This window comes from Monopterus albus, unplaced genomic scaffold, assembly GCF_001952655.1.
Source record: "Monopterus albus unplaced genomic scaffold, M_albus_1.0 scaffold264.1, whole genome shotgun sequence".
Taxonomy (NCBI): domain Eukaryota; kingdom Metazoa; phylum Chordata; class Actinopteri; order Synbranchiformes; family Synbranchidae; genus Monopterus; species Monopterus albus.
This window is the reverse complement of record NW_018128144.1, coordinates 195026-214857: the sequence shown is the minus strand read 5'-3', so window position 1 is coordinate 214857 and position 19832 is coordinate 195026. Positions and strand designations below refer to the sequence as shown.

The 19832-nt window shown below is 40.6% G+C and overlaps 1 protein-coding gene across 1 annotated transcript in view; it reads left to right on the top strand.

The window, feature by feature from the left end:
* The window catches only part of LOC109972649 (glutamate receptor ionotropic, kainate 2-like), a gene marked incomplete at its 3' end in the record, with an annotated part of 259232 nt that overhangs the window by 80558 nt on the left and 158842 nt on the right, over positions 1 to 19832 (top strand). Inside the window, exon 3 of the mRNA XM_020621657.1 lies at positions 2206 to 2463. Coding sequence (XP_020477313.1) covers positions 2206 to 2463 — 258 coding nt within the window. The remainder of the gene's footprint in view (positions 1 to 2205; positions 2464 to 19832) is intronic.

Genomic DNA, 19832 nt, shown 5'->3' with positions numbered 1-19832 from the left:
TAATTATACTCAGATGTGGGCCAATTTAAATAAAACACCAGAAATAAGCCTATAACATTTCAAGTCTGGAAATTTTCTCTGATAAAGGTACCTTCAGTTACTGGAATTTAACTTGAAGTATACCTGCTGCTGTAGTCAATACTGGGACAATAAGATATTACTGGTGACATCACGTTAGTCAAAAGCATACATTCATCTAAGGCACATTGTTTTGACACTTGCATTTAGTAATCTCAGAGGTCTCTGGACAGGTTACCTGGGTCAAACACAACACGTTTGTCAGATGGTGGTAGTGTTGATTCACACAGAGCTTCCTTGAGAGCGGCTCAGGAAGACATCCAGTTATGAATTAAACTTATCTGGGCTTCTGAAAAAGATAGAGAAATCTGGGTTGCTGTCACAATCACACCATCTTCTCTTGAACACATTTAATAACACGAAATAACACTGGTATCAGTTATTCACTGTATTATATAAAGTTACATACTGAGTTTACTTGTAGGATCTGTGTGTGTTGGGGGGAAGTAGGTTCAGAGTCTGTGATCAGATAAGGTGTCATAAAACAGGAGGGAGTCTTGGGGGCTAGGATGGAGAGAGAGTGGTGCACAGATCATCTGTCTTGGAATTGAATGAGTAATGGTTTATGTGAGTTCCTTATCTAAATTTCCATTGGTTGGTGGGATCAGTGAGTGTTTATCCAGGGAATTCTTTTCTCCTCTGGAGTAATAAAGGTTTCACTTTTTAGTGTGATGTTAAACAGCTTGTGGCTTCTTAGGTGTCAAAGTGTTTTCGCAATCTATCAGATGTGACTCAGGTGTATCGTCAGGCTAGAGGTTTTGTGGATTCTGCAGGCTGGGGGAGAAAAGAGTGAACAATAGTAGGGGGTTCTGAGGTGTTAAACACATCTGAAGAGACAGTCCTCTATCCCTGCTAAGTGAAAGCATTTGCACATGGTTTGCCTGTCAGGTTTGTTACATGTTATTTATTCTGTGTGTCAGAAAATCGTGATATACACACAAAATTGTATGTTCATGTCTGTTTAAAGCTAAGACTACGTTCACACTGCAGGTCTTAATGCTCAGATCAGATTTTTTGCCGAAATTCGATTTTTTTGCGCTGCTGTTGACATTGTCATTTAAATGCGACTGCCATCTGTCTCATGTGTGAACGGTATACGGCCCTGAGGTGACCCGCATGCGCAGAAGAGGACGTGATGCAGCGTACTGTGTTTGCGAAAATAAAAATGGATGCTCGTGATAGCATGTGCATAGCGATGTACCAGTTAATGTGCAATTGAAATAAAGAAATAATAATAAGAAGAATATCAAGAAGAAGGAGAGCACAAATATTGCTTATGGCCTCGCCTCCTTCAGCGCAGAATTGTCACGTCTGTCGCATTTCAGTGACATAAAAATCGCATGAAATTGCACTGACTGAAGTCGCATTGCAAAACATCGGATATGTATTCGATTTAGGACCACATATGAAAGTGGCCTGGACCTGATTTGAAAAAATCGAATTTGTGCTGTTCACACTGTCATAAGGAAATTGGATATGGGTCACATTTGGGCAAAAAGATCGGATTTGGACCACTTGAGCCTGCAGTGTGAATGTAGTCTAAGTTACTGACCCACACTTTTTAAACTCATAGGGTTTATCATTTGACAGTGGTTATTACTTTACTTCTGTTATCTACTGGTTTGAGCTGGTTATCCCCATACACAGATACAGTATTCAGGAGAATTACTGATACCTAAACCCACCTCATTCCTACCCCTGTAACTTCTATACCCTGTAGACTGTGACAGAGGTAAAATATGTCTAAAACTAACTTAAAGAATTTAAAGAACTATAAAGTTTCTCTGACAGAACCATGACTTGTAAAATTCCATTATAAAGAGTTTCTTGCTATCATCAGCAGGCCAGTCACGCCCACAGACAGGCTCATATTAGGAAATACCCTCTTTCTTGAGTATTGGCAATCGATCAACAGAACAAATGACAACAACCACAACAGTCTAGTATTTGGACAGTTTTTGTGGGGATGAGTTAAAATAAACTACAGACTGCATGTTCATAGTAATAAAAAGCATGGCTCATTGATATGTTTTTAACAGTATTTGAAGAGCAGAAGAACAGGATATAAGCTTTGGATATGCTGCAGCCTAGTAGGAGGGAGCTAATTCAGATGTTTCCCTTTTCTAGCATGTGACCAGCTTTCCCTGGGGGTGGCAGCCATCTTTGGTCCCTCTCACAGTTCTTCAGCTAATGCAGTCCAGTCCATTTGCAATGCACTGGGGGTGCCACATATCCAGACCAAGTGGAAGCACCAGGTGTCCGACAACAGAGACGTCTTCTACGTTAGCCTCTATCCAGACTTCTCCTCCCTCAGCCAAGCGATTCTGGACCTGGTCCACTTCTTCAAGTGGAAGACAGTCACTGTAGTTTATGATGACAGCACTGGTAAGATAACAAATCTTTGTTGTTGAACATGTAGTCAAGAGTTGATTATCATACACATTGATGTTGTATGTCACAATGTACAACTAATTTTCAGGTCAAAAAAATTTGATTGTGCTGGAGAAAATTATACCAAATATTGGGATGTTAAACATATTTTCATGTGGTATATAAATGTAAAATCTAAACTATTAAAAATTGGCCAAGATGGCCACAAATATTCCATTATTGTTTATGAATAATCAAGTTGATGCGAGTAGATCATTTTGAGAAGTCCAGGTGACTTTCAGGATTAAAATACTGCCCATCCAGTCAATCCACCCCAGTGTGGTCCTCATGTTGCTTAGAGAATGGTGGTCCCTGGGCCACAATTAGTTAAAAATGCCTGCTTTAAAGTGAGCAGACAAAGGATTATGAGCCTGAGGTGGGAAGCTTAAGATTTCAACCAAGATTCTAAACAGATTTTTTTGATACTAACTTGCACCTGACATTGAGATCTCAATGTTGATGTGTCAGTGCACTTTAGTTTGCTGGGGTCTTTACGGACATTTTTAATCTAGCCCTCGCCCAAGAAGTTGTGCCGACATGCTTCAAAACCACCTCCATTGTGCCAGTCCCGAAACATTCCATCCCAACGTGCCTGAATGACTACCGACCTGTAGCACTCACACCCATTGTCATGAAGTGCTTCGAGCGCCTGATCCTGGCATTGCCGATGACCTGTCTCCCACCCACACTGGACCCCCACCAATTTGCCTACCGAAGGAATAGGAGCATGGTGGATGCCGTCTCCATAGCACTGCACTCTGTATTCAGACACCTGGACAACAACAACACTTATGCAAGAATGCTGTTCACAGACTTCAGCTCAGCATTTAACATGGTTATCCCCTCCAAGTTAACTACCAAACTTGGCAACCTGGGCATCAGCACCTCCCTTTGGAACTGGATTCTGGACTTTCTGACCAGCAGGCCTCAACATGTCAGGTCAGACAACACCTGCTCCTCCACCATTATCCCCAACACCGGTCTACCACAGGACTGTATGCTGAGCCCATTCCTCTACTTCCTTTTCACCCACGACTGCAGGCCTGTGCATGGCTCCAACACCATCATCAAGTTTGCAGATATCACGGTGATCGGCCTCATCAGCAACAATGATAAGTCAGCCTACAGGGGTGGGTACAGCACCTGGCTGTGTGGTGCACTGACAATAACCTGCCCTTTAACACCAACAAGACCAAGGAGCTCATTGTGAACTACAGGAAGGGAGAAAGGAGGCACACACGACCCCATCCATATTAACGGGATAGTCGTTGAATGTGTCTCCAGCTTCAAATTCCTGGGGACCCACATCTCAGAGGATTGACCACCAACACCCGCAGCCTGGTTAAGAAGTCTGACTGGCACCTCTTCTTTCTGAGGACACTGAAAAAGAACCACCTGACTTCAGCCATCCTGGTGAACTTCCACCGCTGTGCCACTGAGAGACTGTATCACAGTCCGGTATGGAAACTGCTCTGTCTCTGACCACAAGGTGCTGCAGCAACTGTCCAACACATCACAAGGACTTTACTACCAGCCATTGAGGGTGTCCACAGGGAATGCTGTCTCCGACGTGTTCCTCTCACCCTGCTCACAAACTGTTTGACCTCCTGCCCTCTGAGAGGTGCTTCAGGAGCCTCTGGACCAAAACCAGTAGACTCAGGAACAGCTTCCTCCTTACTGTCTCCTTACCGAACTCTGTCCCCCGTTGACCCCCCCTCCCCTGCTTTCCTCTATACCACTACACACATCTCACCCCTTCTCATCTCTCCTCCCGGGACTAATGCAATACACTTCTGTTACCTGTAACACTGAAGTGATCTGTTAATTTGCACATACTCACAGAATACTGGTCTGTATTCATTTGCACACTGTACATATGCAGATACTGTATATTTATCTTTACACTATTTATGTCCATTAAACTGTTCACTCATGCAGCTTGTTATCTTCTTATTCTGCAGTTTCATTCCATTTCATCCCATTGCACTAGTGTTCCATATGCTTAATGTACCTTATCCATTACTTGTAATTTAAATCCATAGTCTGTTGTATATTGTACATTACCCTAGATATCTTACTGTAAATATCAATTGTACATATCCATCGGTAAATTAGTTCTGACTGTACATACTGTAGATATTCACACTCTGCACTGCTGTTATTGCACTTCTGGTTACCGTAGATGCTAAACTGCATTTTGTTGCCTTGTACTTGTACATGGGTAATGACAATAAAGTTGAATCTAAACTAATCTGCTGGTATGATGACATGGCTGAGAAACAAAACTTAATGTGACCACCTTTTCAACTGTAGGAAGTTGGAACATATCACCCCACTGCCCTCAGTTCACTTTGGAGGCAAATTCCCTGAGCTACCACTCAGGAGGTAGTACTAAGTTCAACCACAGCTTCCTCCTCATGTTCCAGGGACATGGGTGTGGGTGCTGGTAGGGCTGTCGCCCACATGGTTAAGCGGTAGTGTCCTCATGTCTCATGTATTAGCATTACAAGCATCAAGTGTGTACATATGTTCACTGGTTTAGAGCTAAAACAGGGACTTTATTCATTGATTTAGAGGTAAAATATGGAGTTCAGTGAGTTGACTGCTGATACAGCACCAAAGATGTCACATTACTGCAAGTTTGCACTCTGTTTTTTCAGCTGTTTGATAAACAGCTCATACAGCCTCCATTACTGGCATATTTTGTTGCACATGTGATTGAGAAGCATTGTGCCTTCTGCTCAGACGTGTGTGAGAAGCCCAGCCTCACCCTCCTGTAAATGGTAGCCGATAGAGGGAAGAAAGCAGTGGAAAAGCAAAGCAAAACAAACCACATCAGGTGGCCAGATTATGCATATGGGAAAGCTCCAGGTTACAGCTTGTTAACTTCCCTCAGGGAGAAATAATTGCACATTACCAATGTAATACAGTAAATACCAGTTTTGGGCAGGACCTTGGTAAGTGGAGGACTGTGGGAAACTAAGTCCATGTGGAGAACTGTGAAAAGCCCTATATGTTAATTAAGTCCTTTGTGCTAATTAATGCTTAAAAATGAAGTACAGCTGAGGTTGATGGTTTTTGCCTAGGCACAGCTGAGTACTGTTATCATTTGGAGATGTTCTATACTTCGTAGAAATCAGAGTTTGTAAGACTGCAGAAGACATGTCTTTCTGGTTACTTGGGGAAGCAGACCTTGTACAAACCTTTCTATTATTATAGTCTAGGTCACCAGGCAACACATGAGCCGGCAGGCTGGGTACATGTACCATATGCCAAGGGTCACAGAATGTGCCAGCCTGAAGAAGGCTGCCAGGCCTCCCAGAGCTCCAGCCAACAGACACACAGGGAACAGCTTGGCCTGGATTGCAGTGTGTGTTTAGCACTGAGGCCAGATAACTCTGCTTTTAGGAGTCACATGCTAATTGCATGTGCTAGATTACAAACATGCACTTAACTAAATTACCAAGTAAAATTTGCAAATGGCAATCAAAAATTCATATTCTTTCTACAGTTATTTCTCAGGGGCTGGAGAATTTGAACTGAGTCAAAGACAGGACACCATTCCATGATAGAGCACATTTACTAAAGTGTTGCATGTTAATTTAAAATTGATGTTCTATCAAACACTACTTTTATACATTCAGAGCCATTCGGAGTGTTTGTATTCAGCATTTGGCTCCCTGGTGGCTTTCTTTGTTACTGGAAGAGTCGGCCTTTTCCCACAAGGGACTCAAACTGCATACCCACACATAAGGAATTCACAGGAAAAAAGTTCTTGTATGTACTGTGTGCGATGCAGAGGACAAAATTATGTTCAATGCATTTATGAACGCCTGTTCATAAATTGCACATAATTTAGAAAGATTTAATCAGCATCATCTTCACATTTAATCACCTCTTTTCTTAAAACAATGTGATGTGATCCTCTCAGCAGACAGTTTGTTTAGCTCTTCTGTAAATAGCTACAGTATATGACTTGTTCTACGCTGTCTGTTGCATTTATGGGAGAGAAGCTCCTTGAAGTGTTTTTGTTGTCCCCAGTGGTGAATACAGGAATAATTTTAAAAAGGGGGGTGTTCTGCATACATCGCTAAACAGATCCAAGATCAAACAAGTAATCCTGGATTTTCTAATGCTGGCTAGGACTATGCAGACATTTTGGTTCCTCAACCCACACCTGAGTTTTGAATTAGAAAAACTGGATTCATGTGGTTATTGGCTAAACTAGAGAAGATAAACCAACTGTTGAAACCATGTTCTGCTGGTTTCTCATTGGCTACATGCAAAATATCAAAAGAAAGGGTGCAGTCTGACACTGAAGCAGAGCGAGAGCTTCTGCTGCAGGACTATGAGGAAGAGAGAGAGATGGCAAAAAGTGGCTGACAGATAAAAATGCGTATGTATCCCATTTGAATCCTTAATGTCACCACCACTGCACGTCCACTGCTTTGAAGTGATGCTATAATATGTATTATCTCTGTTAAATCCATAACTTCTAATCTTGTGCACAACTTGTCCTTTGCTTTCACCCATTCCTAGGTTCTTGTTGTGCTTGTATTCTCTCTGAATATAATTCAGAAATTACACAAAGTAATAGGAATTCTAGCACACAAAGGGGATGTTTAGATCATCATCTATTCATGAACAGCTATTAATAATTGATATAAACATCCCCTGCGTGTGCTGGAATTCCTATTACTTTGTGTAATTTCTGCATTATATTCAGAGAGAATACAAGCACAACAAGAACCTGGGAACAGGTGAAAGCAAAGGACAAGAGTATTCTGTACACTGGTATTACTGTATTGTATTAGTCTTAGCCCTACTACTTTTATTATAACAGCTTTAATCCGTAGCCTTGCCTCAATATTCAAATGATGAAGTGTTTGAAAGAACAAGAACAAAAAAGTTTAGCATTCTCCACATTTAGTTTGATCTGCACAGCATCACAACATTTGTCCGTCTTTTCTTGCAAAAAGCAATTACTAACATATTTCAGTAAATGATTAAGCACAGTTGTCTACAATTTGAACAATTATCAGTTGTACGTATATGTCCTTTTGATCAAAATACTGTGGATCAGTTTCTTTTCCGTTAGTCTTATTCCAAAGTGGAGAGGTGGGAATCCTTTCTGAAGCAACTCTATTTTACTGTAAGTGCTGCTAAATTGATAAATTGGCCAAAGCTATTGAGAAAAATAATAAACTTCAGCTCAACTAAATCCCTTTGCCTTCTATTTGTTTTAGAAACAAATTATGAAAACTCTGTTCCAGAGCCAGGTGCACTTTTAGAATACCTTGACAAGCAGCACTCTTTCTTTTTCCACATTTACAAATAAATATATGAAATACTGCTTTTGAGAAATCTGAGGTCAATGCACACTGACTGTGTTGTGATAAGAGCACAGCCTCTCTTTGTCTGCCCCCTAATATGAAGCAACAGTCCACTTTAACTCTGGCTATAATACTAGTCTTTAAGAATGGGTTGGGATGCGCCAAAGAGTCCCATCAATCTCTCAGTACTCTGTTTTCTTTAAACTTGTGTCTTATTATCAATGTTCCCATGTCAGTGGGTCACTCCCTGAGAGGCTATCTTGTTTACATTGAATAAATCATAGAACAAACGTGTTTCTGAGTAGGATTGAGATTACAGACATGTTGCCATGATAACAAGTCCTACAAGACTTTCAGAGAACATGCAAATCTGGCATCATGTGAAACTGTATAAATCTGGTGATAAGCACAACTTCACAAATTATAAACCGGTTTCTCTGTTTTTCCAATTTTAAAAAACCCTGGAAAAACTCTTTAATAACAGATTAGATACATTTATTGATAAACATAAAATCCTCTCTGATTGCCAGTATGGTTTTAGGTCGAACCGGTCGACATCCTTGGCCATTACCGACCTGATGGAGGACATTACAAGTGCTATGGATGAGAAGGCCCTCACAGGGCTGACCCTTAATTTGTGAAGGCAGTGAAAGACATTGTGTGTGGAGTGCCTCAGGGTTCTGTTTTGGGACCTAAATTATTTATATTATACATTAATGATATATGCAAGGTTTCTGATTTAGTGAAAGTGGTTTTATTTGCTGATGACACTACCGTATGGGCATCGGGTGAAAACCTACAGCAACTCTCTGGACGGGTTTCACAGGAACTTGAGAAGATAAAGAAATGGTGTGACAGTAATATAGTATCTCTGAATTTGGATAAAACTAAATTTATGGTATTTGGGAATCGTAGACTAGATAATGAACTTCAATTGAAAATTGGGGGAGCTAATATCGAACGAGTATATGAAATTAAATTTCTAGGTGTCATAGTTGATGACAAATTCTCCTGGAAATCGCATATCTGATATGTTCAGAACAAAATAGCAAAAATATATCGATATTGGCAATGGTTAGATATATTTTAGACGGGAAAGCACCGTATTTTGTATTCTTCATTGATTTTACCATACTTAGAGTATGGCGTTGAAAACTGGGGAAATACATACAAAAGCTCACTTCAACCATTGTATATATTACAAAAATGAGCGATAAGAATTGTGCATAAGATGGGGTATAGGGATCACACCAATGTAGCTTTCATACAGTCTAAATTGTTACAATTTTTTGATTTAGTGGGATATAAGACTGCTGTGTTTTTGTATAAAGCCAGGAACAATTTATTACCTGGTGGAATTCAAAAACTATTTAATGAAAGGGATGGGGGATACAATTTAAGGGGTCAGTTAAATTTAAAAATTCATGCTATACGTACAACCAAAAAAAGATTTTGTATTTCCATAAGTGGGGTAAAACTATGGAATAATTTAAGTGTAGACATAAAAAATAGTAATAGAATTGACGAGTTTAAACATAAATATAAAGGTATGTGTCAATCAAGATATATGCAAGAACAGGCTCAATGATTAATTAGATGGAACATTGTGGGTGTGGTGTACACTTTGTACTAATTCTTTAGTATATTACTTGTGTGGTGGAGAAGATTATCTAAGAATGTAATTATATAAGAATGTTAACAATGTGTAAAAAATTTTTTAGTATATTACTTGCGTGGTGTAGAACAAAATTATCTATGTAGAGATACTGCTTGCAAACCAATGATGGTAAGATGATGTTAGGGGGTAGGACTAGATAAGTCTAACTTCTTCCTACTCCGTTCAAGCATATACTAGGTATAAGCAAATTGATAATGGATTAGCATTTGTGGATATGTGTAAAATTATGTGCGTTGACATATCGACTGTCTTTACATGCTTGAAAGAATAAAATCAATCAATCAATCAAAAACTGTCAGCAAAGGATTTATCAGTTTTCATTAGCAAAGGTAGGCACATTTCACAAAGTCCCGAGACCGGAATTCTAAGGATTTCTATTTTTTAACATCCTTTCAGCATTTAAATTTTAATATATTCATTTAATCTAATGGGGCATCAAAGAAATCATGTTCCAGTACAGTGTGCACACAGTGACAAACAGAGCACAAAAGAGCTCTTTTCAGGCATGCTACAGTAAGTGGCACCACCTGTGTGGATGGACCATAGGTTTGAAAGGCCTTTATGTGAGAAATATATTTTAGTTATGTTTCACTTCACTTTCATTTCGACATGTCACAGTAGGAAGAGCCCAAGTGTAAACAACAAAATAAAGCACGAGTGAACTGCTTCACTTTGAGGCGATGTACACAGTGTCATGGCACATGTGGAGAGAACAAACTGACATAATTTTTGGTAGTAACCTGTGCTTTTCCTGCTTCAAGGCCTGGCCTCAGTGTCCTTGGTCATAGCTACAGCGCTGAAAACTTATGTTGCGCTTAAAAAGTATGAAAGGGACCATCTTGCATAATATTTCTTTTATAGTAATAGCTAGTAATGTTTTGTACTTCTACTTTCTAACTCCACAGCCATGTTTTTGCTGGAGGCATTACGTTTTTGGGTTGTCCATGTCCATATGATTCTTGTGCAGGAATTTCTTCAAATTTGACACAAATATCCAACTGGACTCAAGAATGAACTTATTAAATTTTGGTGGTCAAGGTCAAGGTCACAGATCTTCACTTCTGTCTCATACTCATGAACTTGACTGGTGGAGGCATACAACTGTGAAGCGGTTGTTCTGGTTGTTTTAATTTTTGGTTTTTCTCATGTTCAAACTTGTAATTTACAGCCCCACCAGACGCCAACTTGAGAGATCTTGAGAACATTTATCAGACTTCACGTAGCTCCCCTTGGAGCTACAAAAGACTTTACACAGCTTTTACCACATATGCAGTAGTCCCCCACAGCACCTGTAAACAGACTTTGATGCTCACTTAACCTTTGAGTATAATTTTGAATACAGGGCTGTCACACGTGTATTTTTATTTTGTGGTACTGATACTTTCTCTTAGCTCTTTTTTTGTGGTAAGGTACAGAATCTAAATGCTTCTTTCTCAATAGCACATCTACATACTTAGATGCATTTAACAATACAGTTGTTTTCAGTGTTAAGTGTTGCTAGAGCTTTCTACTTTAAATCTGCATTAAATTACTTTTCTAATATTTTAGTTGAAATATGCTCCAACACATATTTTAATGTGAAGAGGTGCTGTCAAAGGTTTCTGTGACCCAAAGTTACTGAACAGCAGCAGTGCAGAAGTATTCTAAATTCTTCTAAATTTTTTAAGAGAATTTCACCCTTCTAAATGCCACTGGGGGCCATACTCGGGACCGAGAGCTCATGATATGAAAATATGAACATGCTTCGGATTTATTACTCCTTGCATTAGCTGAGCCAGTGTACATGCACAGGGGAGGGGCTGGGTGGAGAGAGAGGGGTGGGAGTAGTTTGTGTTATGGTTGCGTCCCCCTCACCAGGAGGGTGAGGAAGAACTGAGGTAGGACTCAATGTGCAAGACCCAGGTGCTAGTGAAAAAAAGGTGGTTTATTGGATAAAACACAAACAAGGTAACAGAGTCAATGTATGTGGCATAATCAGGCTGGGCAGTACAAAAACAGGGTAGGCTGAGGAGACCAGGACGAACGGGTGAGTGGACAAACTAACGGCAGGAACCAGGAGAATAGGAGGATCTAGGACAAACAGGTAAGTAGACAGAACAACCAGGAGGATTAGCAAACGCCGTCAGGGAAGCAGAGTAGCAAACGAAAAAAGAAATCAACAGCACAGGAACTGTCAGCATTGAAATCAAATTACGCATGCCTAAACACATGGAAACAATGCACGAAAGAAAACCACAGCACAGGAACTGTCAGCGTGGAAATCAAAGCGATGCATGACACATACCACGAATACAGGTATGTCTACAGATAATGCTCCGGCGAAGACGGAGCGTCTGCCAGACGTTTAAATAAAGGAGCAGGTAATCACAGGAATGCACCTCAGCTGTGTGCACTGACAAACGAGTCACTCATTACCAAATGCAACACAGCTGAGGTGCCGATCCCACAGGTTGAGAAAGAGAAAGGAGGAAGAGAGGCAGGCCGCACCGAGCGGACCTGACAGTTTGCTTTGGAGTCTCATGCTTGCACTGGCTTTAATATGGCCCCCAAGCAGATAAAATTGTGTCAGAACTCAAATTCAAAAAGACTCGAAAACCACACCCACAAGATTTAAGAATGCATAAAAATTTGACTGTGTAACAATTACATCATCTTCTTCTTCCTCTACTTTCGGCTGTTCACATCAGGGGTCGCCACAGCGAATCATCAGTTTCCACCGAACTGATGATGCGCATGTTTGACTTGACATGGTTTACACCGGATGCCCTTCTGGATAATGTCTAATTTAGAGTCTCCAGTCAACCTAAGCTGCATGTCTTTGGACTGTGGGAGCGACCGGAGAGAACCTATGCAGGCACAGGGAGAACATGCAAACTCCGCACAGAAAGGCACTGGGTCGGCCGGGGCTCAAACCAGGATAACAATTACATCATAACACCATCTTGGTGAAAGGAAATGAGTCTGGCTCAACCTGCAAGTGGCTCCAGCTTCCCAGTGTCGCCATTTTCACAGGTGACCTGATAGCAAGGACAGATAGCATTGATGGTGGACACTGAGGGCAAAGAGAAATCTGATCTGGAGTCCTTGAAGAGATTCAGGCAGGATTTTATTTCATTAGATTTCTTTCCCTCTCTTGTTTCAGTACAAGAAGCACAATGCCTGGCGTGTTTAGCAAAGTCAGTGCAGCAGGACGTTTATATTACCACACAATTCTCATGGGTTGACCCCCACCTGCAGTGTTAAACAGTGTCTGTTTTTTAGGAAAGGGATATAAAAGGTGTAGGAAACAACCTCTTTCTTTGTGCTGTTTCTTCACCAAGCGGGGTGCGAACAAGCAAATCAATAACCATAATGGGGCCCTTCTAATGGTTCAGTTCTATAATGGTAAACTGAGATGGCAGCAGCATGTGTTATAGCTCTTCCAGCCAGCCATAACATCCATATAACCACTTGGAACACTCTTACCACTGCTACTGCTGCAGAGTTTGATTAGGCCATAAGGGAGAACAGGCTTCTCCAAAAATAAATAAATAAAACACCAGCTTGGAAAAAAACTGCTTCTTTCTGCTGTTCATAGTAAAGAGTCCATACATATGTCCATTCATCTGTAACTACACAACACAGTAATAGTAACTGCTGTTTTGTTTCATATTTGAAAATGCTTCAACTTGACACAAAAAAGCCGATACTGGTATAAAGATCTACTGTAGCTCTGATATACCATGTGGTCAAAAGTATGTGGACACTGGAATAAAGTACATGGGCACCTCCTCATTATGCAGCTATTGTATAGCTGCAGCAAATAGTAAATTAAACAGCTATTTCAATTATCAGCTACACATTTCAGATAAATTTCATGCAAAAAACTAAATATTTTCTAGCTTCAGCTTAAAAACAGAGATTTTTTACAGCTTTTTGTCATACATAATATTTAATTGAAACTCTTGAATTTCAGAGTGCTGGTCAAACAAACCAAACAGAAGATATCAGTGAGAAATGAGAAATTGTGGATGCCATTTGTTAAGTGAAAAAATAATCTCTGTGTAAGCTCATTTCCAGGCAACCTGTCTGTTAGATAGTGATATGTTGTGTGCGAGCTGGCATTGTGTCTCGAGATAAACAGTATTGGAAAGGCTCTAAAATATTCTAAAAATATTTTAAAATGGAAAGGAGTCATCATCTGGCAAGCACAAGTCCGTTCAGTAAATGTAATAGCAGTCTACCCATTATGATTGGTATTTCTTGGGTAAAAACACACATTTTGGTATAGTGGTTGTTCTAGAGGAACCACTCGGGGGTCGACAAGCTCTTCAGGTCTCATCACTGGGGACCAATATCCACAGAATATTTCATAGCACTGGCCAAGAGCTGCTGTGATATTTTACTGTGGGTCAAAGGGTTCAAAACCCCACTGCTAGCACTACAGAAACATCAAGCTCAACATCAGCCTAGTCCACCCCTTTCTGTTTATAGCTTGGTTTCTATGGGAGCAACAGCCAGAGGCAGTCCAAAAGGCATAATTCAAGAGAAAGAGATGCTGCGTTACCCATGGCAGATCACATTTCCAACCACTGTGACCCAGCTCACAGCTCTTTGTTTTTGAGCATGATTGCACTCTTCTATGTTTTTAAGCCTTTGAAAGTTAATGTGAAGCTCTAACAGCAGTACAATTTTCATCATATGCCATAATCTATGTTCTGCTTTTTTTCGGAGTGTGGTGTGGACTGCGGGGCTTGATGAAAGGTCAGCTCGACAGCACGGTCATCACAAGTAATATGGATGACTGCATGGTGTAATTCCAAAGTGGTCATTTGAGAGAGGCACAAAAATGATTAAGAGCCATGTCTGACAAGCTGAGTTGGTATTTAGAGGGTGGGCATGTCTGATTTTTGTGCAAATTTGGTGGGAAATTAATGGGAATTAGAAGGCTAGAAGCAGTAACAGAGATGATTGTAAGTGCGAAAGGATGTTGTTACAGCCACTGGCGGACAATCCCACCTCACTTGCAACAGGCACCAGATTATAATTAAGAAAAACATAACCCCAATAAAGGCAGAAAGAGTCTTTTGTGACCACTCTGATGATCCATGTTTATGCTTAAAATAATATTTGCTGTTTTTTGGTCAACTCCAGTGATCATCACTAGAATATTAGTTTATTATAGTAATAGCATAGAAAGAAAGTCACTTTCAGCTTTTCCCATTTAGGGTTCGCCACAGCAAATCGTCACACTGACAACTCGCATGTTGACATTTGGCACATGTTTTACGCCGGACGCCCTTCCTGGCGCAACCCTGACTCAAACCCGGGACACAGCGGCGAGAGTGCTGCGCCTTAACCACTAGCCTACCAGGGATGGCTTATTATAGTAATAGTATAGTATAGTAAAAACAGTTTATTAATCTTATCTTTTGGCCATTTAGGAACTTTGTAAAGTCCGATAAAAACCCAACTTGAAGTTCAGGCTTGGAGATTATAGTTTCTATTTATGGTAATATAGTTTGTGTATAAACAAAAACTTGCAGAGAATCCAAAACTTTGGCACTTAACTTAGCCTAGTCAGGGTATTATGGAGCAGTCTTAATAGCTTAAAAAAATGGAATCTAAATTTCAGTACATGAATCTAACCATGTGGATTTGAACCCCTAACCTGTTGAGTCAGAGACAACAGTGCTGGCTACTGCACCATCTTACAGTGTAATGCTCACCGCTCAAAGCCTCAGTAGCTTACATAAGAGGGGATGCAATTCTCAGCAGCTGTGAACTCTGCCAAAAGAAATGCATCCCCTGTAATATTTTATTTCAGAAGGGTTGGATCAAGTAATGTTACCACCACGTTTCTGCAGTCATTTCACACAGACAGTATGTAACAGCCTTAACAGCTTAAAACAAAATCAGTACATGCATATGTGGATTTGAACCCCTAATCTTCTGCCTAAAGCAGGATTCTTTATTACTCTGTTTCTTGTAACCCTCCAAACTTTAAGGAGATGTAATATTAAATTGCTGGGAGAGCCACTCTAAGTCACTGTCAGTGAGAAGCAGCATCTTACAAATGTCTTTCATGATAAAAAAAAAATAAAAGAGCCTCAAAAGGGCAAACCCCTGCCTAGCAGGCTGAGTGCTTTAGTTAACACTTTGGCTGTATTCAAAAGAACAGCAAAGTAGACCATCTGGTGAATCAGACTCTGCTGTATTGATGGAATTAGTGCTGTGAAAATGTATTGTACATTAACCAGAATATCCATTTATCACGTTTGAGTGTCTGCGAATGAGGAAGCATACAGAGTAGCAACACAAAACTCTTGGCTTGGGAGAAATATTGATGATGACTACAACCTGAAGTTACTTTTGTGTTCCAAAATGCAATAATAACTCAAGTAAACAACCAGAACTGGCACTAAATTTCCAAGTGATGAAGAAGTGATGGATTCATGCCATTCAATGGGAGGACAGCCTGTATTTCATAGTTTTAATGGGAACACATTTCTGTTGTGTTTCAATGCAGGCCCAAATGCAGATGTGAACAGCAGTGCAAGTTTTCAGAGTTTTATTGTAATATTAGTTGGCTTGGAGTGGTTGACTCAAGAGGAGTCCGAGCAAGAGAGAGGAAGACTCAGACGGGGAGACTGGCTGGCAGTACCGGTGACTTGGCTGGTAAAATGAGCTGGCACATAATGGCTTGAACTTTGTCCTTACATCAATGGGGAAAGTACAAACATGAGATCACCAGTTGGAGTGTTTACAAAGGTGGCATGCACATTGCATTATTTGACTGATGAGGGGAGACGTAGAAAAACACCTAATGCCTTTGAGTTGTCACAGTCAACGGTTTCTATTATTGTCACACCAACATGCAAAGCCATCTCTGTTCACCTTGGTCAAATATATATTAAGCTGCTTTTCATCAAACCTGAGGCCCAGATGTTGTTTTTCAGATTTCAGCGTACTCATGGTATGCCTCAGTGTTTAGGAGCCATAGACTGTGACTAACCTGTGACTACAAATACAGATTTGTACGTGGTCAAAGTGGCCTGGGAGTGTTTGGGACACACCCATATATTGATAATATATGGTACTGATAATTTCCCAGTGGTTTTGAGCGATATGGGTAAATGATGGAAGTCAACTCAGTTGTCAACATTTGTTCTTTTATTAAAAAACATCTAATATTCACTGCTTTTGAGCAAAAATATAAAGTAACTATTAACAAAAGTATAATTGTGCAACCACAGAAAGCAAACTTTGTAGAAAAAAAAATTTAAATAAGCATGAAACGCTACTTTTGCATGTTCAGCTTAAATAACACTTCCAGGCAACATAAGTACAAAAGTAAACTAAAATGTAACAGTGCACTGTATTAATATGTTTATATTTGCACCTAAAATAAAACATGACTATAAAAGTAAACCGTAAGTATTTAGCAGCAGGTTAAAATGCTGAAATGTAGCTCCCAGAACCTGTGACAACTCGACACGTTTTGTGTTTGTAGGAAGCAGAGTGTCATGGAGGGGGGTAGTTCAGGAAAATAAAAGCCTGGCCCCTATTTGAGAGTTTTTAATATATGGCTTCTACAGCATATAAAGTCATATGAGTATGCCTGTTGTTCTTAACGGGAGTAAAAGTCCTCTCAGTGTATTTGGGGAGAGTCCCAGGACCCTTCCAGTAACCTGTTTCAATTTTTATGAGTGTGTGATGCCACACCAGCAGTCCTAGTCCCATCATATGCTGCACTAGCACTCAACAACTTGTTTAGAGAAGGACTAAATGACTCTTCACAGTGAACATACTAATCCTATTTTTACATTGCTGGACTGCTAATGGCAGCGCAAATGTTTTCCATGCTTTAGTCCTATTTTATTGTTTTAGTTACTTCAGGTGAGTGGAAAATGATTATGGTATGGTCAAATTAGTCTATTCTTAAGGTGTTTTAGCTAATCAGAGATGCATTTGGTAACTACAAAAAGAAAAAAATCTATGATAATTGTGCATATGAAACCAAAGGGCATTAAGTAATCTAGAACTGAAAATCACTGTCGGTTAGTGACCACAGAACGACATGAACATTGACTCGTTTCTGGCAGAAATGTGAATAATTAAGTCCTGGCAGATGGGATGCTGCAAGCTAACGGCTCACCAAGAGCCTGGGCCTGTAGGAGGTTTCTACAGTTAAAGGGAGTTTATCCTCCCTACTGTCACCAAGTGCTTGCTCAAGGGTAATTTGTTGAGTTTCCCCTGTGATACTATAAGGTCTATGTCAGGGACCAAACAGTAAGGCAGAGGACACAGCTTTTAAAGTTCAAAAAAGATGGGCTTTTTATTAACCCAAAAATAAGGAAAAAATACAAACAACATCAATATCAAATAAACAGGGCCCTAAAAGAGGTCAACAAAAGATGAGGAAACTGAAAATATAGCAAACTGAACTGCACCTCAAACAAAAACCAACCAACCTCACAAATGACACACACACACACACACACACACACACACACACACACACACACACAGGTGTGTACAGTATAAACTGGCTGGCTAAACCAATAACACAGGGAATGTACAAAGACGCCAAATAATCTACTAATAAACACTGAACAGACAGTCTGCTGACAACTAAATACTGTAAAAAACAAAACACAACAAAAAAAACTAACTTAAATAAAGTTTTAACATAAACTACAAACAAATATACAATACATCCCCCCACCCCCTTTCTTATATTCGGCACTTGGTGCAGTCTATGCCTAGTGGGAGGTATTTAAGCCTGCTGCTGCATCAGTCCAGTCTTTTTTGTCAGGACCACCCCCATCCTGGTCCATGGATGGGGGTGGTAACTCAAAAAGAAAATTTACACACATTAACAAAATAAAATTAACGAAATGTGCATGCTTTTATTGTTGTGTAGCAGTGGTCCAGTATGATTTTGTCCCTGGTGGGACAGTTAATGTGCTGTCTGTATTTGAGCAGTTCGTGGGTGAGATTTGCGCTGTTCAAGTCCCCTAGAACAATGAGTGTAGAGTCGGAATATTCTAGCTCCAGGCTAGTTATCTGTTCTGCCTGGAGCAGTAGTGTGCTAGCATGGGTGTGTGGTCTTATATGCTACACTCCGTTTAGAATGAAAGAGTTAACTTCTCGGAGAGAATAAAAAGGTTTGCAATTAATAACAAGAGTCTCGAAGTCTGTGTTACATGTCCTCTGTAGCACCGTGACATCTGTGCACCAGCCTTCATTTATGTAGAGACAAATTCCCTCTCCTCTCGTTTTCCCGGACAGCTCCATTAAGAGACCCACTCTGTACACCTGGAAGCCCAGTACTTGTATTGCGCTGTCCGTGAAGGAGTCGCTGAGCCAGGTCTCCGTGAAGCACAAAGCAGCAGAGCGTGTGAAGTCAGAGTTGGTCCTGTTGACGAGAAGGAGTTCATCCATCTTATTGACCAGGGAGCGGACATTTGCTAGGTGGATAGACGGGAGTGGGGTTGGTGTCCCTCTGGCATAGCCTCACCAAGGTGCCCGCTCGTTTGCTCAAATGTACAAAATGAGCTCCCCTGACCTTACACACGATAGAATCAAACGTTAGTGAAACACACTCTGCTTAGCTTCAGCATCAAACAAGTTCAGGTGTATACAGTGTGTAGTTGCTGTAGGTAAACAACAGCTGAAAACCTGACTTGCTTTTTTCCTCTTCTCAGGAGAAACAATGAAACATAATTGTGCAAAAGCACCAAATACAAAATCAGTCACCTAAACAGCCACAAGGACAAAGATATGTTTAGCTCAAGAAACAGATCAAAACTCAAAGCCAGATGGCTTATGATGGGGGTGAGGCAGGCTAAGAGGAAACAGGCAGAAAACGGTCGGACCACATTTCATTTCTTTGTTCCTGTATCCAGCTTACAGACAAAGACTGAAACAAACAAACCCTGTCACCAAACAAATTAAACTCTGGACCCCAGAGACTGAAGGCACCCTGCAGGACTGTTTCGCCCAGACAGACTGGGATGTGTTTAAAGCTGCAGCCACCTTGGAGGAGCTTTCTGTCAGCGTACAGGATTATGCTGAGTATGTGACCGGATACATTAGTACCTGTATTGACAACATTGTGCCCACCATACAAGTCAGGAGGTTCCCCAACCAGAAACCCTGGATAAACAGTCAGGTACGCCATAGGCTGCGTGCTCGCGCTCATGCATTCAGATCAGGCGATGAGACGGAGTACAAAGCTGCAAAGTACAGACGGAGGAAAGCCATCACAGTGGCCAAGAGGCAATACAGAGAGAAGCTGAATGGCTTCTATTCTACTATTCTATTCTCCT